The following is a 16,802-nucleotide window of genomic DNA, read 5'->3' as shown; positions in this document are numbered from 1 at the left end:
CATTGCCATCTTGGGGTCTTCTCTAGCCTGCAGGAGGATGGAGCACCTCCTTTATGCTCCACTGACCTCAGGGCAGGATGATCTCCTTCCATGCAAGCTGACACCATCCTGCATTCATTCCTCCCTATGAGAACCCCATCCAAGGTCTCCTGGTCGCTCTCATTTGGGATGGGCAGGTCTGGGGATTTGCTCCTCCTTCTCTAAAAGCCAGGGAAAAAAAAATTATAATAATTAAGAGGTAAAGCAGTCCCAGGGGTGTGCCAGGGTTTTCTCTCGTTATCAGCCCCTCCAGCCTTGCTGAGTGGTGTCTGGGAAGGCAGCCAAGCTGAGTGATGCAGGGAGAGCTATCTGGGACGCGGGTTTTGAACTTGGGTGAACCTCAGCCTACAAGCCCTGCGAGCCAGCAGAGTGCCACAGTGGCCAGCCAGGCTTCTCTGGGTCTAATTTTGCCATAGGCTGATTGGAAGAGGATTCATTAGGGCATGCGGACGTGGAGAGCAGCCCAGGGTGGGTGGTGGTGGGATGGGCGGAAGGATGGGGACAAGAGCTCCTCTGAACCCAGATGTAAAGCAAAGACTGTCCAACTCCATGTAGCAGTGATGCCCCCACGTTTGCAGCCCTCATTATCCAATGGGTTTTCCTGGGGCTGTTTGCATAGGAAAAAGATTCAGAGCAGTCTCCAAGCAAAGGGCTCCCAACCCTTAGCACTGGTCCATGATAAAACCCCAACAACAGATGACAGCTCCATCCTACACACATAAAACCCCAACGCCGGGTAACTCCTTTCTCTTTATGTTGGATTTAAATCTACTGCAAGTAGGGACTTGTGGTTTTGGGAACCAGCCAAGAGCTGGAAAGCTTTAGGAATGTTGCCATGATAAAGAGGAAATGTGTAGAAATGGAATCAGAGACACCTGAGGATTGACACCTGAGGATTAATTGCTGGCAGTATCTCCTTAAAAGCACTTCACATTCCCTCAGCTTTCTGCTTTCTTGAGTGTTTTGCCCCCATCAGGAGAGGGGCTGATGCCTGCACTGACAATACAGTGCGTTGGCAGGAGATGATCAAAAACAAAAAATCCAGTGGCCGACACAGGGCACTGTGTGGTTGTTTCCACGCCAGAGGATCCAGTAGGTCTGTTCTTTCCACTGAGAAAGTCTTGATGGGGCCTCTCCGTGGGGTTCACCCCCCCATCCCAGGGCTGAAAGTGCAAAGCCATACATGAGCATCCCCTACAAAAAGTCTGTTCCCAACTCAGCTCCCATGGAGCATCCCCCGGCCCTGCCTTGCCGCCCCGACCATCCTGAATCCCCCTCTCCTGTTGCAGAATCCCCTTTCCAGCGACAACGCCTCGTCCCTGTGCAGCACTGTGGACTACAAACCACCTCTGCCTGAGGAGGAGGAGGTGGCTGAAGCGGCTGAGGAGAGCAATGAGCCCGAGGAGTGCTTCACTGAAGGTGAGAGCTATGAGCACCCTGGAGAGGGGCGTTCCAAAACTCCAAATTCTCTGGTGGGGAGGTGACCCAGCCTCTCTGTCCCCACCCCCAGGCTGCGTCAAGAGGTTTCCCTGTCTGCACGTGGACATCACCAGCGACAGAGGGAAGATCTGGTGGAACATCCGGAAAACCTGCTTCCGCATCGTGGAGCACGACTGGTTCGAGACCTTCATCGTCTTCATGATTCTCCTCAGCAGCGGGGCGCTGGTAGGTCCCATCCCTCCTTTTGCCCCATCCCCTTTGCTCTCTCGCAGCTGAAAGCCAGATGTTTGGGTTAAAGCCCCTTTTGGGCCATGCCTGCTTGATGCAAGGGGTTCTAAGCGCCCTCCAGGAGCCCTGCATTGGTAGAGCCTCATGCAGCCCTCCCCAGTCTCTACTTTTCAAGCTGCCCCAGGAAAGTAGGGATGACACAGCCACGGCCATGCACCAAGCCATGCCGTGGCTCTAATGGAAGAATGACTGTCATGGAGCTCCACACCTCTTCCAGGCTTTTGAGGACATCTACATAGAGCAGCGGAAGGTGATCCGCACCATCCTGGAGTACGCCGATAAGGTCTTCTCCTACGTCTTTGTCATTGAGATGCTGCTCAAGTGGGTGGCCTATGGCTTCAAGGTGTACTTCACCAACGCGTGGTGCTGGCTGGACTTCCTCATCGTCGATGTAAGTGGTGCTGAATGACCACCTAAGAGATTTAGGGGGTTGTAGTAGGTTGTTGCTAACCAACCCTTGCTGGTATGGGAGTGAGGGCTTCAACAATGGTTTAAACTCACGGTAGCTGGGAGGAAGGCCCACCCCTTTTCCAGGCTGCAGGAACCCTTCTGAACCCTTTTGATGCTTTATGCATGCACCAAGCACACCGTGCTGTACTGGACCCCAGCAGAGATGTGAAGGGACACGGAGCAAACATTTACCTGCACAATATTTCTGTGTTCCGCATCACTTCTGCCCTCCTACCCAAAAGGAAGGGACATCCTGGGGGCAGCCCAGACACCAGAGACCCAAAGACTCAAAGCCAGTCCCTGTGTCCCAAGGGACCCAACATCATACCCACATGCTGGGAAGAGAGAAGGGCACGAGGTGCCAGGACATGGTTCACACTCTGTTTTTTTCCACCTGAGATGCTGCTCATTTCTTGGGCTGCTCCTTGCAGGTCTCCCTCATCAGTCTGACAGCCAACTGGTTGGGATACTCTGAGCTGGGAGCCATCAAGTCTCTGCGGACACTGAGAGCACTGAGACCTCTACGCGCCCTGTCCAGATTTGAAGGCATGAGGGTAGGTGCAGAGCTGGTCCCTTGCCGGTGACCTCCATTGGGAACCCATCCCAGGAGGTTTTCAGAGGCCTCCAGATTCTGAACACGGCCAAAGGACAGGGTTTGGGTTTTTGTGGTGCGGTGTGGAGCCAGGACTCGGGCTCGATGATCCAGTTCAGGATTTTTTGTGACTCTGTGGTTGTCTCTCCTTGCAGGTGGTGGTGAATGCCTTGCTGGGTGCCATCCCTTCCATTATGAACGTCCTGCTGGTCTGCCTCATCTTCTGGTTGATATTCAGCATCATGGGGGTGAACCTCTTTGCGGGGAAGTACTACCGATGCGTCAACACCACCACGGGGGACCTCTTTGACATCAGCGTGGTGAACAATAAGAGCGACTGCATGGCTCTCCTCCACACCAATGAGGTCAGATGGGTCAACGTCAAAGTCAACTTCGACAACGTGGGCTTGGGATACCTGTCCTTGCTGCAGGTGGTACGTACTGATCATAGCGCATCGTCATGGCATAGAGTCATCCATCGTAATCGTCACAGCAGAGTCAGCAATGGTCATTATCAAAGCATAGGGGGAACAAAGGCTGAAATGAGATGCATCTCTGAAGCCCAGACCAGGGTTCTTAGCTGCTGCTTAGCTCCAAGATTTAATTTAACCCCAAAACTCTGCAGGCTTGAGGAGGTAAGGGGCAAGATAGAAGATGGGAGGGGAAAAAAAAGTGTGATGAGGGAACTGTTGGGAATGAGTATGCAAAGCACCAAGGCTGGAGTTGTGGGAAGTCCTCCACAGCACGGCATGCAGGAGCAAGGAGGAGAAAGAGTTTTAAGCACCATTATTTGGGAAAGGAAGATGCCATGACCCATTGGCATAGAGCCACTCGAGCCTCCCATTTGCTCGACCTGTCTCTCAGTCTTCCCAAAATCCAGACTCCCATCCCCATTTTGCAGCCTCCTTGCATGGAGATGTTCTTGCTAGTGTGCGGTCTGCTACAGTGATAGGCTGCAAGAGTTTTGCCTAGGGGAGGTGACGACTGGAAAAAAGAGTGTGTGAGTGTTGGCCATGGGTGAATGCACCCGTGCTTCCATCAAACTCACCACAGCCAAGCAAGGCGAGCAGAAGGGGAACTGCTCACAGCAACGTTAATAAAAATATAGGTGTGGGCTCTGTTATTGGGTTACTCCCACTGGATCCAGGGGAACCAGTGGTTGCAGAACCAACACGTAACCCAAACTGATCAACCAGCTATAAACTCAGCTTCCTCTTCAAGGCTTGTTGTTTCCTCAGACTCGGGAAACAAGATGTTCGGGCTTTTTGCTTAACAAATCATCTGCAGAGGCCTGTAAAAGACACAATACGCCCCCACCTCACTGGGATAGAATCACAGAACCTTAGAATGACTGGGTTGGGAGGAAGAATGGTTCGGTTGGGAGGGACCTCAAAGATCATCCAGTTCCAACCCCACTACCTTGAGCCGGGATGCCAACCACCAGATAGGGCTGCCAAGGGCCCCATCCACCCTGGCCTCGAACACCTCCAGGGATGGGGCATTCACAGCTTCTCTGGGCAGCCTGTTCCAGCACCTCATCACCCACTCCATGAAAAATTTCCCCGTCATCTGAACCCCAACCTAAACCCCAAATGTGTCCCCGTTGCCTTCCACTCCCTTCATAGCCCCGTACACCTCCTGTTGAGCTTGATCTTCTCTCCCATCCCCACAGGCGACCTTCAAAGGTTGGATGGACATCATGTATGCCGCTGTGGACTCACGTGAGGTGAGGGACATCTCAGTACCAAGCTGGTTCCACCCATCCCAAAATGGGTCCCTGTACCAGCCCAGACCGTGGCCGTGGGATGCTGCAGCAAGAGAGACTTCCCTCTCTTCCCTACAGGAGCACAGATTTGCCTGTGCCCCACACACCCACACTCTGAGCACATTGTTTTTGTTGCCTTTTTTTAGCTTCAGAAGCATCTGTTCTGCTCGCCCCATCTGCAGCTGCTGAGCACTCGGGCAGAAAGCTGTTTGGAGTGAAAGGGTGCTCACCCCTGCCAAGAGCTTCCCTTGAAGTTGGGAATTGTGACATCTTGGGAAGCTCCAGATGAAATATGGAGCAGAATTAAATGATGTCTCTGGCATCTCGCTGTTCCCAAGCCCTGTGAGCATAGAGTCAAAGAAGCATAGTGCAGGCTCTGAGCATCCTTGTCCCGCTGCCCATGTGGTCCCTGCTCCCATGGGGACCTCTCAATCCACCCCACATCTGCCAAAGATTTTGTATCATGAACCCCATCTCTGTCTGGATATGGTGACCCATTGTCTGGGGGCTTGGGGACACACTCGGACACGTGGGGACACATTTCCCATCTCTCCTGATCAGATTGAAGAGCAGCCAGTGTACGAGATCAACCTCTACATGTACATCTACTTTGTCATCTTCATCATCTTTGGAGCCTTCTTCACCCTCAACCTCTTCATTGGTGTCATCATTGACAACTTCAACCAGCAGAAGAAAAAGATAAGTATTTTCTGGGTCTGGTCCAGGACAGAGGGGAGCAGCATGACCTTTCTTTTCCCCTCTGTGAGCCTTTCTCATCATTTTTCCATGCATTGGGGAAAGATGGAACAAAGAAGCAAAGAGCATGGGACAAATGGCCGGGTAGAGGGTGTGTAATGCGGTGTGTTGCTCGGAAGGAAGAGGTAGGTTCCTAAGGCTAACAGTGGTGATTACCTTTATACTTTGGAGGCAAAGACATCTTCATGACGGAAGAGCAGAAGAAATACTATAATGCCATGAAGAAGCTTGGCTCCAAGAAACCCCAGAAGCCCATCCCCCGGCCCTCGGTACGTTGGGGTAATCCCCATGGCATGCAGTGAGCCACCAGCTGTCCCAAAGTGAACGGGGAGGGTTTGGGGATGAGCTGTTCCAGCACAAAGAGCCAGTTCCTGGCTCCTTGGAAAGGACCTTGCTAAGAGCTGGGGCATCAGAAGAGGTTCACATCTGGCAATCTCGTTTGGGTCTGTTCTTCAGCCCTGGGCCTGCTGACAAGGGCAAGGGGGGATCCGTTTTGTAGGTGCTGAGGATTTTCTCCCATCTCCTCTCTCCAAGAGGAGTCAGACTCAGGGAAACCTCAGCTTCCATTGCTCCTAGAAAGGAAACTGGTCCACCCAAACATACACAGTTGTGATTTGGGCTTTCCCAGCTCAAATGAGGTATTTTCTCATGGGTTTATTATTGCCCTGATGGATGTACTTATGAAACAACTACCTCCTGTGCCCACACCTCCTGGCCATAGTGGTTCCAGGTGCTGGGTATCCTCCCACAGCTTCCTGCACGGTCCTAAATCCGTTTCCTTCTTCTCTTCCTGTTGTGTCTTCGTTTTGTGTGTGTCTGTGTCCTGTGTTCCCACCTCACCTCCGGTTCTCCACCACCACCCCTATGGCAGAACAAGTTTCAAGGGATGGTGTTTGACTTTGTTACCAAGCAAGTGTTTGACATAACCATCATGATCCTGATTTGTCTTAACATGGTGACCATGATGGTCGAAACAGACGATCAAAGCGAGCTCAAAACAGACATCCTCTACAAAATCAACCTGGTCTTCATCGTCATCTTCACTGGAGAGTGTGTGCTAAAGATGTTTGCCTTGCGCTACTACTACTTCACCATTGGCTGGAACATCTTTGACTTCGTGGTGGTCATCCTCTCCATCGCAGGTAAGCACGGGCGCTCCGCTGGATAATGAAGAGTAGAAGTGGTGGGGGCAGGGGGAAGCCAATGAAACCCTGGGACAAGAAGGATGCAAGGTCACCCTGTGCCAACTCACCTCCCTGTCCCATGTGCCGAGCACACCAGATTAACCTCTTTTCCATCCTTTCACAGGTATTGTCCTCTCAGACATCATAGAGAAGTACTTTGTGTCACCCACGCTCTTCAGGGTCATCAGGCTGGCGAGGATTGGCCGCGTCCTCCGGCTGATCCGAGGAGCTAAAGGCATCCGGACACTGCTCTTCGCTCTCATGATGTCCCTCCCTGCCCTGTTCAACATCGGCCTCCTGCTCTTCCTCGTCATGTTCATCTACTCTATCTTCGGGATGTCCAACTTCGCCTACGTAAAGAAGGAGGCAGGGATCGATGACATCTTCAACTTCGAGACTTTTGGGAACAGCATCATCTGCCTCTTCCAGATCACCACGTCGGCCGGATGGGATGGGCTGCTCAGCCCGATCCTAAACAGCGGTCCCCCCGACTGCGACCCCAACCTGGAGAACCCTGGCAGCTCGATAAAGGGCAACTGTGGCAATCCATCCATCGGCATCTTCTTCTTCTGCAGCTACATCATCATCTCCTTCCTCATCGTGGTCAACATGTACATCGCCATCATCCTGGAGAACTTCAATGTGGCCACGGAAGAGAGCAGCGAGCCCCTCTGCGAAGACGATTTTGAGATGTTTTATGAAATCTGGGAGAAGTTTGACCCGGATGCCACCCAGTTCATTGCGTACAGCACTTTGTCTGACTTTGTGGACACCCTACAGGAGCCGCTCAGAATTCCCAAGCCGAACAAGATCAAGCTGATCACCATGGATTTACCAATGGTCGCTGGGGACAAAATCCACTGCCTGGACATCCTCTTTGCCCTGACCAAGGAAGTGCTGGGAGACTCCGGAGAGATGGACGCCTTGAAGGACACCATGGAGGAGAAGTTCATGGCTGCCAACCCCTCAAAGGTCTCCTATGAACCCATCACCACCACTCTGAAGAGGAAACACGAGGAGGTGTGCGCAACGAAAATCCAGCGGGCGTTCCGGAGGTATCTGCTGAGGCGCTCGGTCAAGCAGGCGTCCTACATGTACCGGCACAGCAAGGACGAAGAGGCGCTGATTGGGGACGCCCCTGAGAAGGAAGGTCTGATTGCAACCAAAATGCATGAGATGTATGGGAACAGTGGGACCGATGCGGAGATGGGCGCTGCTATTGATCTCACACCCGTCCCGAGCTCAGAGACTCAAAGTGCTCCCGTAGAAGCAAAGCCACCGGGTGGGCAGCGCGTCGTGAAGGAGTCATTGGTATAACAGAGAGCGACTCCTGCTTCCTGGCATCTGAAAAGACTCTGTTTGTATCTCCTCTTCAAGAAACCTTCCGTGTTCAGGTCAATAGGTCTTAGATGTTGAGCTGATTTCGGATGTTTCAAGCTGACACCTTCATCTTCTGAGCGGGATCTCCTCCTGATCCTTTTTTATAGCTCACTGCACTCGCGAAGAGTTGGATATTTTTCTTATGTGATTGAAATCTCTCTGTTGTTGGTGAAAGAGAAACATTTTAGTTTTGACATGATCTAATCGCGGTAACGACGTTCTTCAGTCATTAACAGACGAGTACGGCTGTCCTTTTACTTCAGGTAATTGTTCATTAATGTTATTTCACAATTTCTTGCGTATGACTCCCCCAGAGGGGGCCGGTGAAAGATGAGCCAAGTGAAATAACATCAAGAACAATTACAGAAAGGTTTATGTGAACAAAAATCTCCAAAGTCTTAAAGTCGCACCCTTCTTTGGGATCTTTTAATAAGCTCTATGGATTTGTTTTACTTTTTGTTATCTACGAAGAAAGTGCAATGATGTCTTAAACATTTGTTTGCATCGCCCAAACAAAGCATCCGCAGATACGTTCTCAGGGGTAAATATCGGGTGTTAAAGGTCTCGGAATACGCATCGAAATCATAAATCATTCAGGTCTCCATGGTTCAAATGTAAACTCCATTTCTATTCATACTCCTCTTCTGTTTTTCCCGTTCCATCCAGATTTCGTGGCATGAAAGTGATGGGCAGAGGTGGTCTCCTCCGGGAATTCCTTGTAACAAAACCACTTTGAGCCCTACAGCAAGCGGAAATTAGTATTAATTAAGGAGACGTATCCCTGGGGTCTGGGGAATGGTCTTTGCGTTGAGTTGCTCCAATGGGGCCCCATAAGTCTTGAGATCAAAACAACCACGAACCAAAACCTCTTCCACTTAAAACAAGGGCTGCTGCGTGAAGCCAAAGAGTCTGTCTTTTTTCCTCTTCCTTTTCTGTTTTTTATTATTATTATTATTATTATTATTATTAATTATTCTTCCTTCTTCCTCGGGCTGGTTTTGGCTCCCAGCCGTTGCGGATGCCCTGTGGCACCCCATGGAGCTCGGTGGGTCCCCGTGTGTTCGGCCGGGCGCTTTCCGGCCCGGGTTGAGGTTCACAATGAATGCTGCTTGTATGTACGTGTCGTCGGTGACGGGAAAATGCCAAAGAGCAGAGTTTGTGTGAGCTAAAGCCATTTTTCTTTGTACATTTCATAAAATAAACAACCGTGAACGGTCTCTTATTACAATACCAAATGCGCTGGTGTGCGTTAGGGTAGGAAGTGCTTTCCATACCGCTGGGAGGGGAAATCACCTCCCCAGCCATAAACACCCCTCCCTCTGCCGGGGGTCTGGGGACCTCCTGGATGGGTCTGGACCACAATATGGTGCTGTCCAGAACCTCCAGACTGAAACCCCCCAGCACCCCCAGAGCTGCTCATGGATGGGACCATGCACTGCTGGGTGCCTCCTCCCAACCCTGCGGGGGTTACAGGAGACACAGCTGTGGGTCCAGCCAAGGAGAAGGGGTGGCAAGGGGTGGACCCCCCTGGCTGCACAGCATCCCAGGGAGGAGGTGAAGGATGTTTGTGCATTGATGCGTGGTGAAGGCTGAGCCACTTCCAGGACCTACTGACGTCCCCACGGGCCGTGGCATGGCCTCAGCGCTGTTTTCTCTTTGCTGGAACAGCTCACGCAGGGGCCAATGTAATCCAAGCAGGGCCCCCACGCAGGCAGAGGGCTGCAGGGAGGGGTGGCACAAGCCAGCATCCCTGTCCCGCTGCGGTGACAGAGAGGACAGCGGTGAAACCCAAGCCACCATGAATAGGAATGGGCTGGGGAAGGGTGCAGCTGCCTGGCAGTGGCTCTGCCCTGCTCATAGCACAGCTTGTCCCACCCCGGGGGCATCTCCACCTCTTCTGCCTTGCTGGGACACCGTGGCCTGGCTGTGTTTTTGCAGCAAGTTCATATAACGCATGGCACAATCCCTTAGCTCTGTAGAGAAGGCACCTCTCCCATCATCTCTTTCCCTCCTGGGGCCACAGTTTCTCAGTAAACCTTTATTTCTGCTTGCACACAGGCTGGCTCCCAGCAGCACCGGATGCTCAGAAACGGCAGAAAGGAAACAACCTGCAGGAGGTGGGGGTTTGGAGAGGCCCCAGGAGGCAGAGCCGGGCTCTGGGGACCAGCTCGGCTGGCAAAAGTACCCCAAGGTGTTTTTTGCAGGGAGTTACGGCTCAGTGCTCACCTGCAGAGCATGGCACTTGGAGATATGGTGTGGCACAGTGATGGGGAACCACCGAGCTGAGTCAGAGCCAAGGGGTGGGGCACAGCCCTGGGGTGCAATGGTAGAACCATTACAGCTGGAAAAGACCTCCAAGGCCATCACGCCTAACCATCAACCCAGCCCCACCATGTGCACTCATAGAACGATACGATCACAACAAATTTAAGACTGGAAAAGACTTCTAAGATCACCAAGTCCAAGCATCAACCCATCCCCCCCATGCCCACTAAACCACATCTCCAAATAGAATCATAGAATTGTTAAGGTTGGAAAAGACCTCCAAGATCCCCAAGTCCAACCCCAACCCGTCCCCACTGTGCCCACTCATAGAATCACTCCGGTTGGAAAAGATGGTTGGACTTGATGATCTTGGAGGTCTGTTCCAACCTGAATGATTCTATGGCGGGGATGGGTTGGGTTGGACTTGGAGATCTTGGAGATGCCCCCATCGCACCGTGTTCATTCACTGAATAGTTATGGTTGGAAAAGACCTCCAAGATCACCAATCCAACCCTAGCCCAACCCCACCATGCCCTCCTGTAGAATCATTCAGGCAGAAGAAGACCTCTAAGACCACCAAGTCCAACCCCAACCCATCCACACCACGTCCCTCAGTGCCACATCTCCACGGTTCTAACACTTCCAGGGTTGGTGACTCCCCCACCTCCCTGGGCAGCCTGTTCCCAAATCCTGCCTCACTTGGGCTTCCTATGGGGACAGCGCTGGCACTTGTCCCCAACACCTTTGCAAGCCCAGGGTTGGCATTGCCAAGCACAGGGACAGCCACCTCAGCGTCTGCGCTGCATTCAAAACCACCCCCCCCAGGAAAGTCCCCGCCGCAGCCCATTTACATGAGCAGGAAAGGCAGCGTCGTGCATAGAGCAGCACTTCGCCATTTTTGGGTGCGGAGGTCGGAGCGCCACGGTGCAAAGGTTGGCGCCTGGATGCTGCCCTGCTGCCCGCAGTGAGAAGATGGGGGATTTCTGCAGGAGGCTGTGGGTGCTCCAGGCCAACCTCTGGCTGATGGCCGTGGCTGCAGGTAGGCACCCAGCGCAGGCTTCGCGTTGCACAGGGTCGCAGCAGCGAGGAAGCCCTAACGGTGCCCCGCGTCCCTACGCTTTGTGCACTACAGGATTCCACCCATCCAACCACATCCAAATGGATCTGTTCTAAACTTTGTGGTCGTGCGTGAAGATAGCCCATGGGTGATGGAGCGCTGGGGATGGGAGCGGGTGGGCAGCTGGGAGCAGCAGAGCCTTCGTGGCCATGGGCAGAAAAAAGGGATTTTTCACCATTTATGACCCTTAGAGATCAGAGTGTGGGAGGAAATTGGGATAACACATTGCTGAGGCCTCAGAGAAGCCACCTCCCTTTGCTCCATGGGCTTGAGCACCAAGGACAGGAGGAGAAATGGGAGCAAAAAGGTTTTGGGGAGTGGAACTGTATGGGCTTCCCATCCCTGCAGAATCAGCGTTCCAACCCAGGACGTGGCTCCTGTCCCCTTCCTCCCCGTCTTGCTCAGTGCAGGGAATCCACAAACCCTGCAGCAGCTCCCACCCCATCTTCAGAACAGGGGTCTTTCCTTGGGGGTCTTTCCCCCAGAGGGCATCTGCTGGGTGCCCACCTGGGCCCTGCACGGATTTTGGGTCACCAGGTTTTGCTATGGCTCTTGGGGTGGCATTGGGGGACCCGCTGCAATGGGGACTTTGGCTTTGGAAGCTCTGTGGATCGGCACTCTGGAACCAGTGGGGTTTGGCGAACACGCAGCGGGCAGATGGAGCTGGGCACTGAAGCGATGCGGTAAACAGAGCTGTGCTTCCTGCCCAGCTGCAGCAAGAGGAACCGGGGCGCCCGTGGTGCTGGGGGTCCCCAGTTTTAGTAGCAATGGCAGGTCTGAGTGGGACATCAACCAGAAAGCAGCTTAGAGGAAGCTCCTCCTTACCTAGAGGAAATTCGGGAGATGGGTTGGACTTCAAAGGGTTTGTACCCATTTGTCCTGGTTGATGCTCCCAAGCATGCTGTCCCCTGTGGGGTGGGCATGCACAGTACATTGGGGATTTCTTATGTGCAACATGGGGTTGTCCTACATGGGTTTGTCCTGCATGGACTTGTACTACAAGTGTTTCTACTATGTGGGTTTGTCCTATATGGGTTTGTCCTACAAGGGCTTGTCTTACAAAAGTTTGTCCTACATGGGTTTGTCCTACATGTTCTTGTCCACATGGGTTTGTCCTACATGAGTTTATCCATAAGGTTTGTCCTATATGGGTTTGTCCTACAAGTTCTTGTTCTCATGGGTTTGTCCTACACAGGTTTGTACTATTTGGGTTTGTCCACATGGGTTTGTCCTACATGAGTTCGTCCTAAGAGGGCCTGTCCTACATGGGTTTCCCCTATATGAGTTTGTCCTACATGTTCTTGTCCACTTGGGTTTGTCCTACATGAGTTTGTCCTACGAGGGCTTGTCCTACATGGGTTTGTCGTACAAGTTCTTGTCCACTTGGGTTTGTCCTATATGAGTTTGTCCTACAAGTTCTTGTCCACACAGGTTTGCCCTACATGGGTTTGTCCTACACAGGTTTGTACTATTTGGATTTGTCCACTTGGGTTTGTCCCACATGAGTTTGTCCTACATAGGCTTTTCCTAAATGAGTTCATCCTACATGTTCTTATCCACATGGGCTTGTCTTACATGGGTTTGTCCTACATGGGTTTGTCCTACACAGGCTTGTCTGCATGGGCTTGTCCTACACAGGCCCTTGTCCACTGTCTCAGGCCCCTTCTCCTGTCCTGCAGGTGGGATCCCAACAGACGGGAACAGCACCAGTAACAGCACAGGTAACACCTCCAACCTGCCGGGCTCTCCCCCATGTCCCCTGCTGCCTCCCATCCATGGGGCTGCCCGTCGCCAGCAGAGCTGGAGATGCCCCACAGCCCTTCCCCAGGCTGTGCCCCCCCCCATGGCACGTCCCCAGCCCCACATTTGCAGAGCTGGATCCGCTTTGACTCTCTTACAATTGGGCTGTAATGGGGGAGCACACTGGGCCTAACAAGGCGCAGCCAGAGAGGGGTGGGAGCACCAAGAAACCATTCCGATGAAGCCGTTCCCATAGAAAATGAAGACTCTGCTCTCAAAGCCTGTTGGCTTGTCGTGCCCACCCCTGTCCCCCGTAGGCAGCAGGTGCTTCGGGATGCAGCAGAACCCACGCTACATGGCCGCCAAGAAGAACACGCGTGTCCACTTCGTCTGCTACACCAGTCAGCCCCACGCCATGCAGTGGTACAAGGCACTGACGGATGAAGAGAAGTTCCACCCGCTGGACCTGAGCTCCGACCGCTTCAGCATCAATATTACACATGACCGCATCAACTTCACCATCTTCAAGATCAGCTACGAGGACAACGGCGTCTACGTGTGCGACAGCAAGAACCTCACGGAGGAGAGGAGGCAGCCGTACTTGTGCGGGACCGAGCTCAGAGTCATGAGTGAGTGGGAGCCCCATCACTTCCATCACTCCGCTTTTTCTCTTTTTTTAACCTTTTTCCCATCTCTGTAAACCCCACATCACGCTCCTGTGCACCCAGCTCTCCCTGTGCTGGACATGTGGTACATGCCATCCTATCTGGGATGGCCTGTGTGGGTTTGTTCCCATGGGTTTGTCCCCATGGGTTTGTCCTACATGGGCTTGTCCACATGGGTTTGCCCTACACGGGCTTCAGATACAGCCATGGGTGCTCCATCACACAGCAGGTGCGTGATGCATCTTCACATGCACTTCGCCCATCCCATAGACACATCCCAGGGTCTGCACTCCTCATACAAACCACATTCTCCCTGCTCCCGGTCTTGCCCAGGACAACCCATAGTGGAGCTGGTTCCTCACGCCAGCCCCAGCGGGTTGCAGTGCTCTGGTCTCTCCCAAGGAACGTTGTCCCAGTCCCGTCCTCTCTGGCACGAACCTGTGTCCCCACTCACTGGGAGCCCAGCATGGAGACAGGACTCAGTGTTTTCCCTGTGCTGATGCTTCCAGGTAACAGAACCATCGAGCAGACCCAGAGCAGGAACACGCTGAAGGACGCCATCATCATCATCCAGTCCATCCTGCTGGTCATCTTCATCAGCGTCCCCATGCTCCTCTTCCTAGAAAAGGTGAGTGACAGCATCTCCAGTACTGGGACTGTCTCCAGTTTTGCCTTTGCTGTTCTCCCACCATGTCCTGGGCAGAGCAGTGAGGGCAGAGACTGGGATTGGGGGCACTGAATGGGAGCATTTTATGGGGTGTGTGGGACCGTCTGTGGGAGCTGTGGGACCTGGCCTTGGGGCAGGGGATGGAGGACCCCATAGCAGGCTGTGCTGGTGACACTCAGCCTGTGGCCTTCTTCTCCATAGGGTGACGGAAAGGAAAGCCCTGAGGAAGACCACACCTATGAGGTAATGCTGCATGAATGATAGAAATACCTCTACATAAAATCAGCTTGACCCTTGAACTAGCCAGCTGTGCCCTCCTGGGTATCTGCCAGCCCTTGTGGGGCACATGGGGCACGTTCATCCCCAGTGCTTACTGCACGTTGGCCTTAAAGGGCTGCTGATAGAGCCGAGCCAAGCTCTACACACGTTCACCCACCTATCACCATCTCCTCCCATCCCAGAAGCTGCCCTCTCCTCTGGGGGAACACTCTGGGGATGGATCCCCACTGGGAGTCCCTGTATCCCAACCTCCTCCTTCTTGGTGCAGGGCCTGGAGGTGGAGCAGATGGCCACCTATGAGGACATCACTCCTTTCCGGGACGTGAAGGCCAAATGGACGGTTGGGGAGCACCCAGGAGAGGAGTGAGGGGTGCTGCACCCACCACCAGGACGGCACCGGCAGCACCACCCCATGGCAGCACCACACTGGTGCCACCATGGACTTCCAGGGTCCTGGTGCCACCGTGAACCTCCAAGGACTTGGAGCCACCACCTCCAGCTGCCTCATACAGAGCTCGGGTCCTGCTGCCCCTCAGCTCTCGCTTGGCCGCATCCAGGCTGTGCCCAGCAAGACTGTCCTGCCCTGGCTGCTGCCCTTCCTGCCCCACTGCTGAACCCCAAAAGCATTTGTAGATATTAGGAACCAACCTCAGAGCCCAACAACCCCAAACGCCAGGCAGCCCCACACCACGGTGCTGAGCTGTGGCATGGTTAATGCCACCGAGGTGCTATGCCGGTGACCCCATGGACACACGCAATCCCTCCCTGTGCTGCAAGGACCCTGCCAGGCTGCGAGACCCCACCACCAGCCCCGTGCTCCTGGTAGGGGAGCCACAGCGAGCAGCACCATGGGGCTGGTAGATCTGGGGCCACTGTGTATCTCTCAAACCACAGACGTGTCCAGTTGGCCAAGCTGGAATTTGGCCAAGCTGGTTGTTGTCTGAGACGGAGGATCCTCCAAAAGTGCCTGGTTTTATCCCAGAGACCTGAGGAAAGAATGGGGAGACAACGGCACCCAGAGGGCTTGCTCCTCTCCAGGCAAGAGCTGTGTCACAAGGACGTCCCCTGGTGAGGGACACTCTCAGAACCGATGGGAAGGATGTAAATAGTGGGACGCAAATGTCCGACCGCTCTTTCAAGTCCTAATAAAGGTGATGGGTGAATTCCCACCTTGCACGCCGAGCTGTGTTGTGCCGTGCCCGGTCCTGGGGTGCCCCTGGTGCCCGGGTGTCGGGGGTGGCAGTGGGATGAAGGTCCCTCGCAGAGCACCTGCACCGCTCGGTTCACTGCGCTGCGGCCCCGAGGAGAAGCAGACGGAGCGTGGCACTTCCTGAAACAGCCTGCCAAAATTGAGGGTAAACTGTGAGCAAACAGGGCTCTCAGCAGGGAGGAGTGAGCCCCGGGTTCCCGAGCTGGTCGGGATTTTAGGACGAGCGGGGCTCACCCCTCCAGACCTTGTTTCCAGTGATGAAATGGAAGAGGAAGGAGGGCATTTCGGCCTTCCCAGTTCCCAGCTGCTTTCTCTGCTCCGTGTCAACAGCTCACCCAACCAACCGAGCAGGGCCACGCCAACACAGAGGACCTGCAGCTTGCACCTGTGGAGGAAACCACGGGTGACAAAAGCAGTTTCGGTGACCCCAGTTCCGCTCCGCTGCTTGGTTACCCACAGCACAGGGCCCCAGCTTCCTTTGAAATGCCAGAAGCAAATAAATATTTCTGCATTTCTGCGTTGCTTTAATTGCTTAGATTCGTCTCTAGGAAGCAGAGAGAGAGGGTTTCTTTTAGTTTTATGCTGAAATAAGTTTGTATTTAAAGTGCAGTCAACGCAAGTAAGTGTGTGTCAGTATGTACAGTCCAGGCTCTGTGACGTTGCCTGACCTGTATCCCAGCAGCGGTGCATGGTCGGGCACACACACCTGCACGGAACGCTGCTTCCTTTGTCCAAATGCTGCTGGGGTGCTCACAGCACAGCAAGGGGATGGGTACCATGGGGAAGGGAAGGGAAGGGAAGGGAAGGGAAGGAAAAAGGAGAGCGGGAAAGGAAAGGGGGAAAGGAGAGCGGGAAAGGAGAGGGGGAAGGAGGGGAAGGAAAGGGAAAAAGGGGAAAAGGGAAAAAGGGAAAAAGGAAAGGGAAGGGGGGAAAAGGAAAGAAGGGAAGGGAAGGGAAGGGAAGGG

The 16,802-nt window shown here is 53.5% G+C and overlaps 2 protein-coding genes across 5 annotated transcripts in view; both read left to right on the top strand.

Annotated features, from left to right (window-relative positions):
• The window catches only part of SCN4A (sodium voltage-gated channel alpha subunit 4), a 31,006-nt gene extending 21,882 nt beyond the window's left edge, over positions 1 to 9,124 (top strand). The window contains exons 17-26 of one of the 3 annotated variants that reach the window (XR_002432882.1): positions 1,329 to 1,458; positions 1,550 to 1,704; positions 1,985 to 2,158; positions 2,649 to 2,771; positions 2,965 to 3,243; positions 4,482 to 4,535; positions 5,136 to 5,273; positions 5,495 to 5,599; positions 6,308 to 6,472; positions 6,639 to 6,774. Coding sequence is in view for 2 of the 3 variants with exons in the window: in XM_021377668.1 (XP_021233343.1) it covers positions 1,329 to 1,458; positions 1,550 to 1,704; positions 1,985 to 2,158; positions 2,649 to 2,771; positions 2,965 to 3,243; positions 4,482 to 4,535; positions 5,136 to 5,273; positions 5,495 to 5,599; positions 6,202 to 6,472; positions 6,639 to 7,831 (2,622 nt within the window). In the remaining variant the exon portion in view is untranslated. Of the gene's footprint in view, positions 1 to 1,328; positions 1,459 to 1,549; positions 1,705 to 1,984; positions 2,159 to 2,648; positions 2,772 to 2,964; positions 3,244 to 4,481; positions 4,536 to 5,135; positions 5,274 to 5,494; positions 5,600 to 6,201 lie in introns of all 3 variants that reach the window. The other 2 variants (XM_021377668.1, XM_021377669.1) reach the window with 2 other exon arrangements.
• Positions 11,072 to 15,034, top strand: CD79B (CD79b molecule). Of its 2 annotated transcripts, none has more exons than XM_021377676.1 (6): positions 11,072 to 11,198; positions 12,956 to 12,997; positions 13,334 to 13,645; positions 14,191 to 14,309; positions 14,550 to 14,591; positions 14,896 to 15,034. In XM_021377676.1, exons 1-6 carry the CDS (start codon positions 11,132 to 11,134, stop codon positions 14,992 to 14,994), a joined length of 681 nt encoding a protein of 226 aa, XP_021233351.1. In that variant the 5' UTR covers positions 11,072 to 11,131; the 3' UTR covers positions 14,995 to 15,034. The 2 variants fall into 2 exon arrangements, with proteins under 2 accessions (XP_021233351.1, XP_021233352.1); XM_021377677.1 differs by having other exon boundaries at positions 11,128 to 11,198; positions 12,886 to 12,997.

This window comes from Numida meleagris, chromosome 26 (assembly GCF_002078875.1).
Source record: "Numida meleagris isolate 19003 breed g44 Domestic line chromosome 26, NumMel1.0, whole genome shotgun sequence".
Lineage (NCBI taxonomy): Eukaryota > Metazoa > Chordata > Aves > Galliformes > Numididae > Numida > Numida meleagris.
Note: the sequence above shows the minus strand (reverse complement) of the source record. Positions and strands in the feature narration are given on the sequence as shown.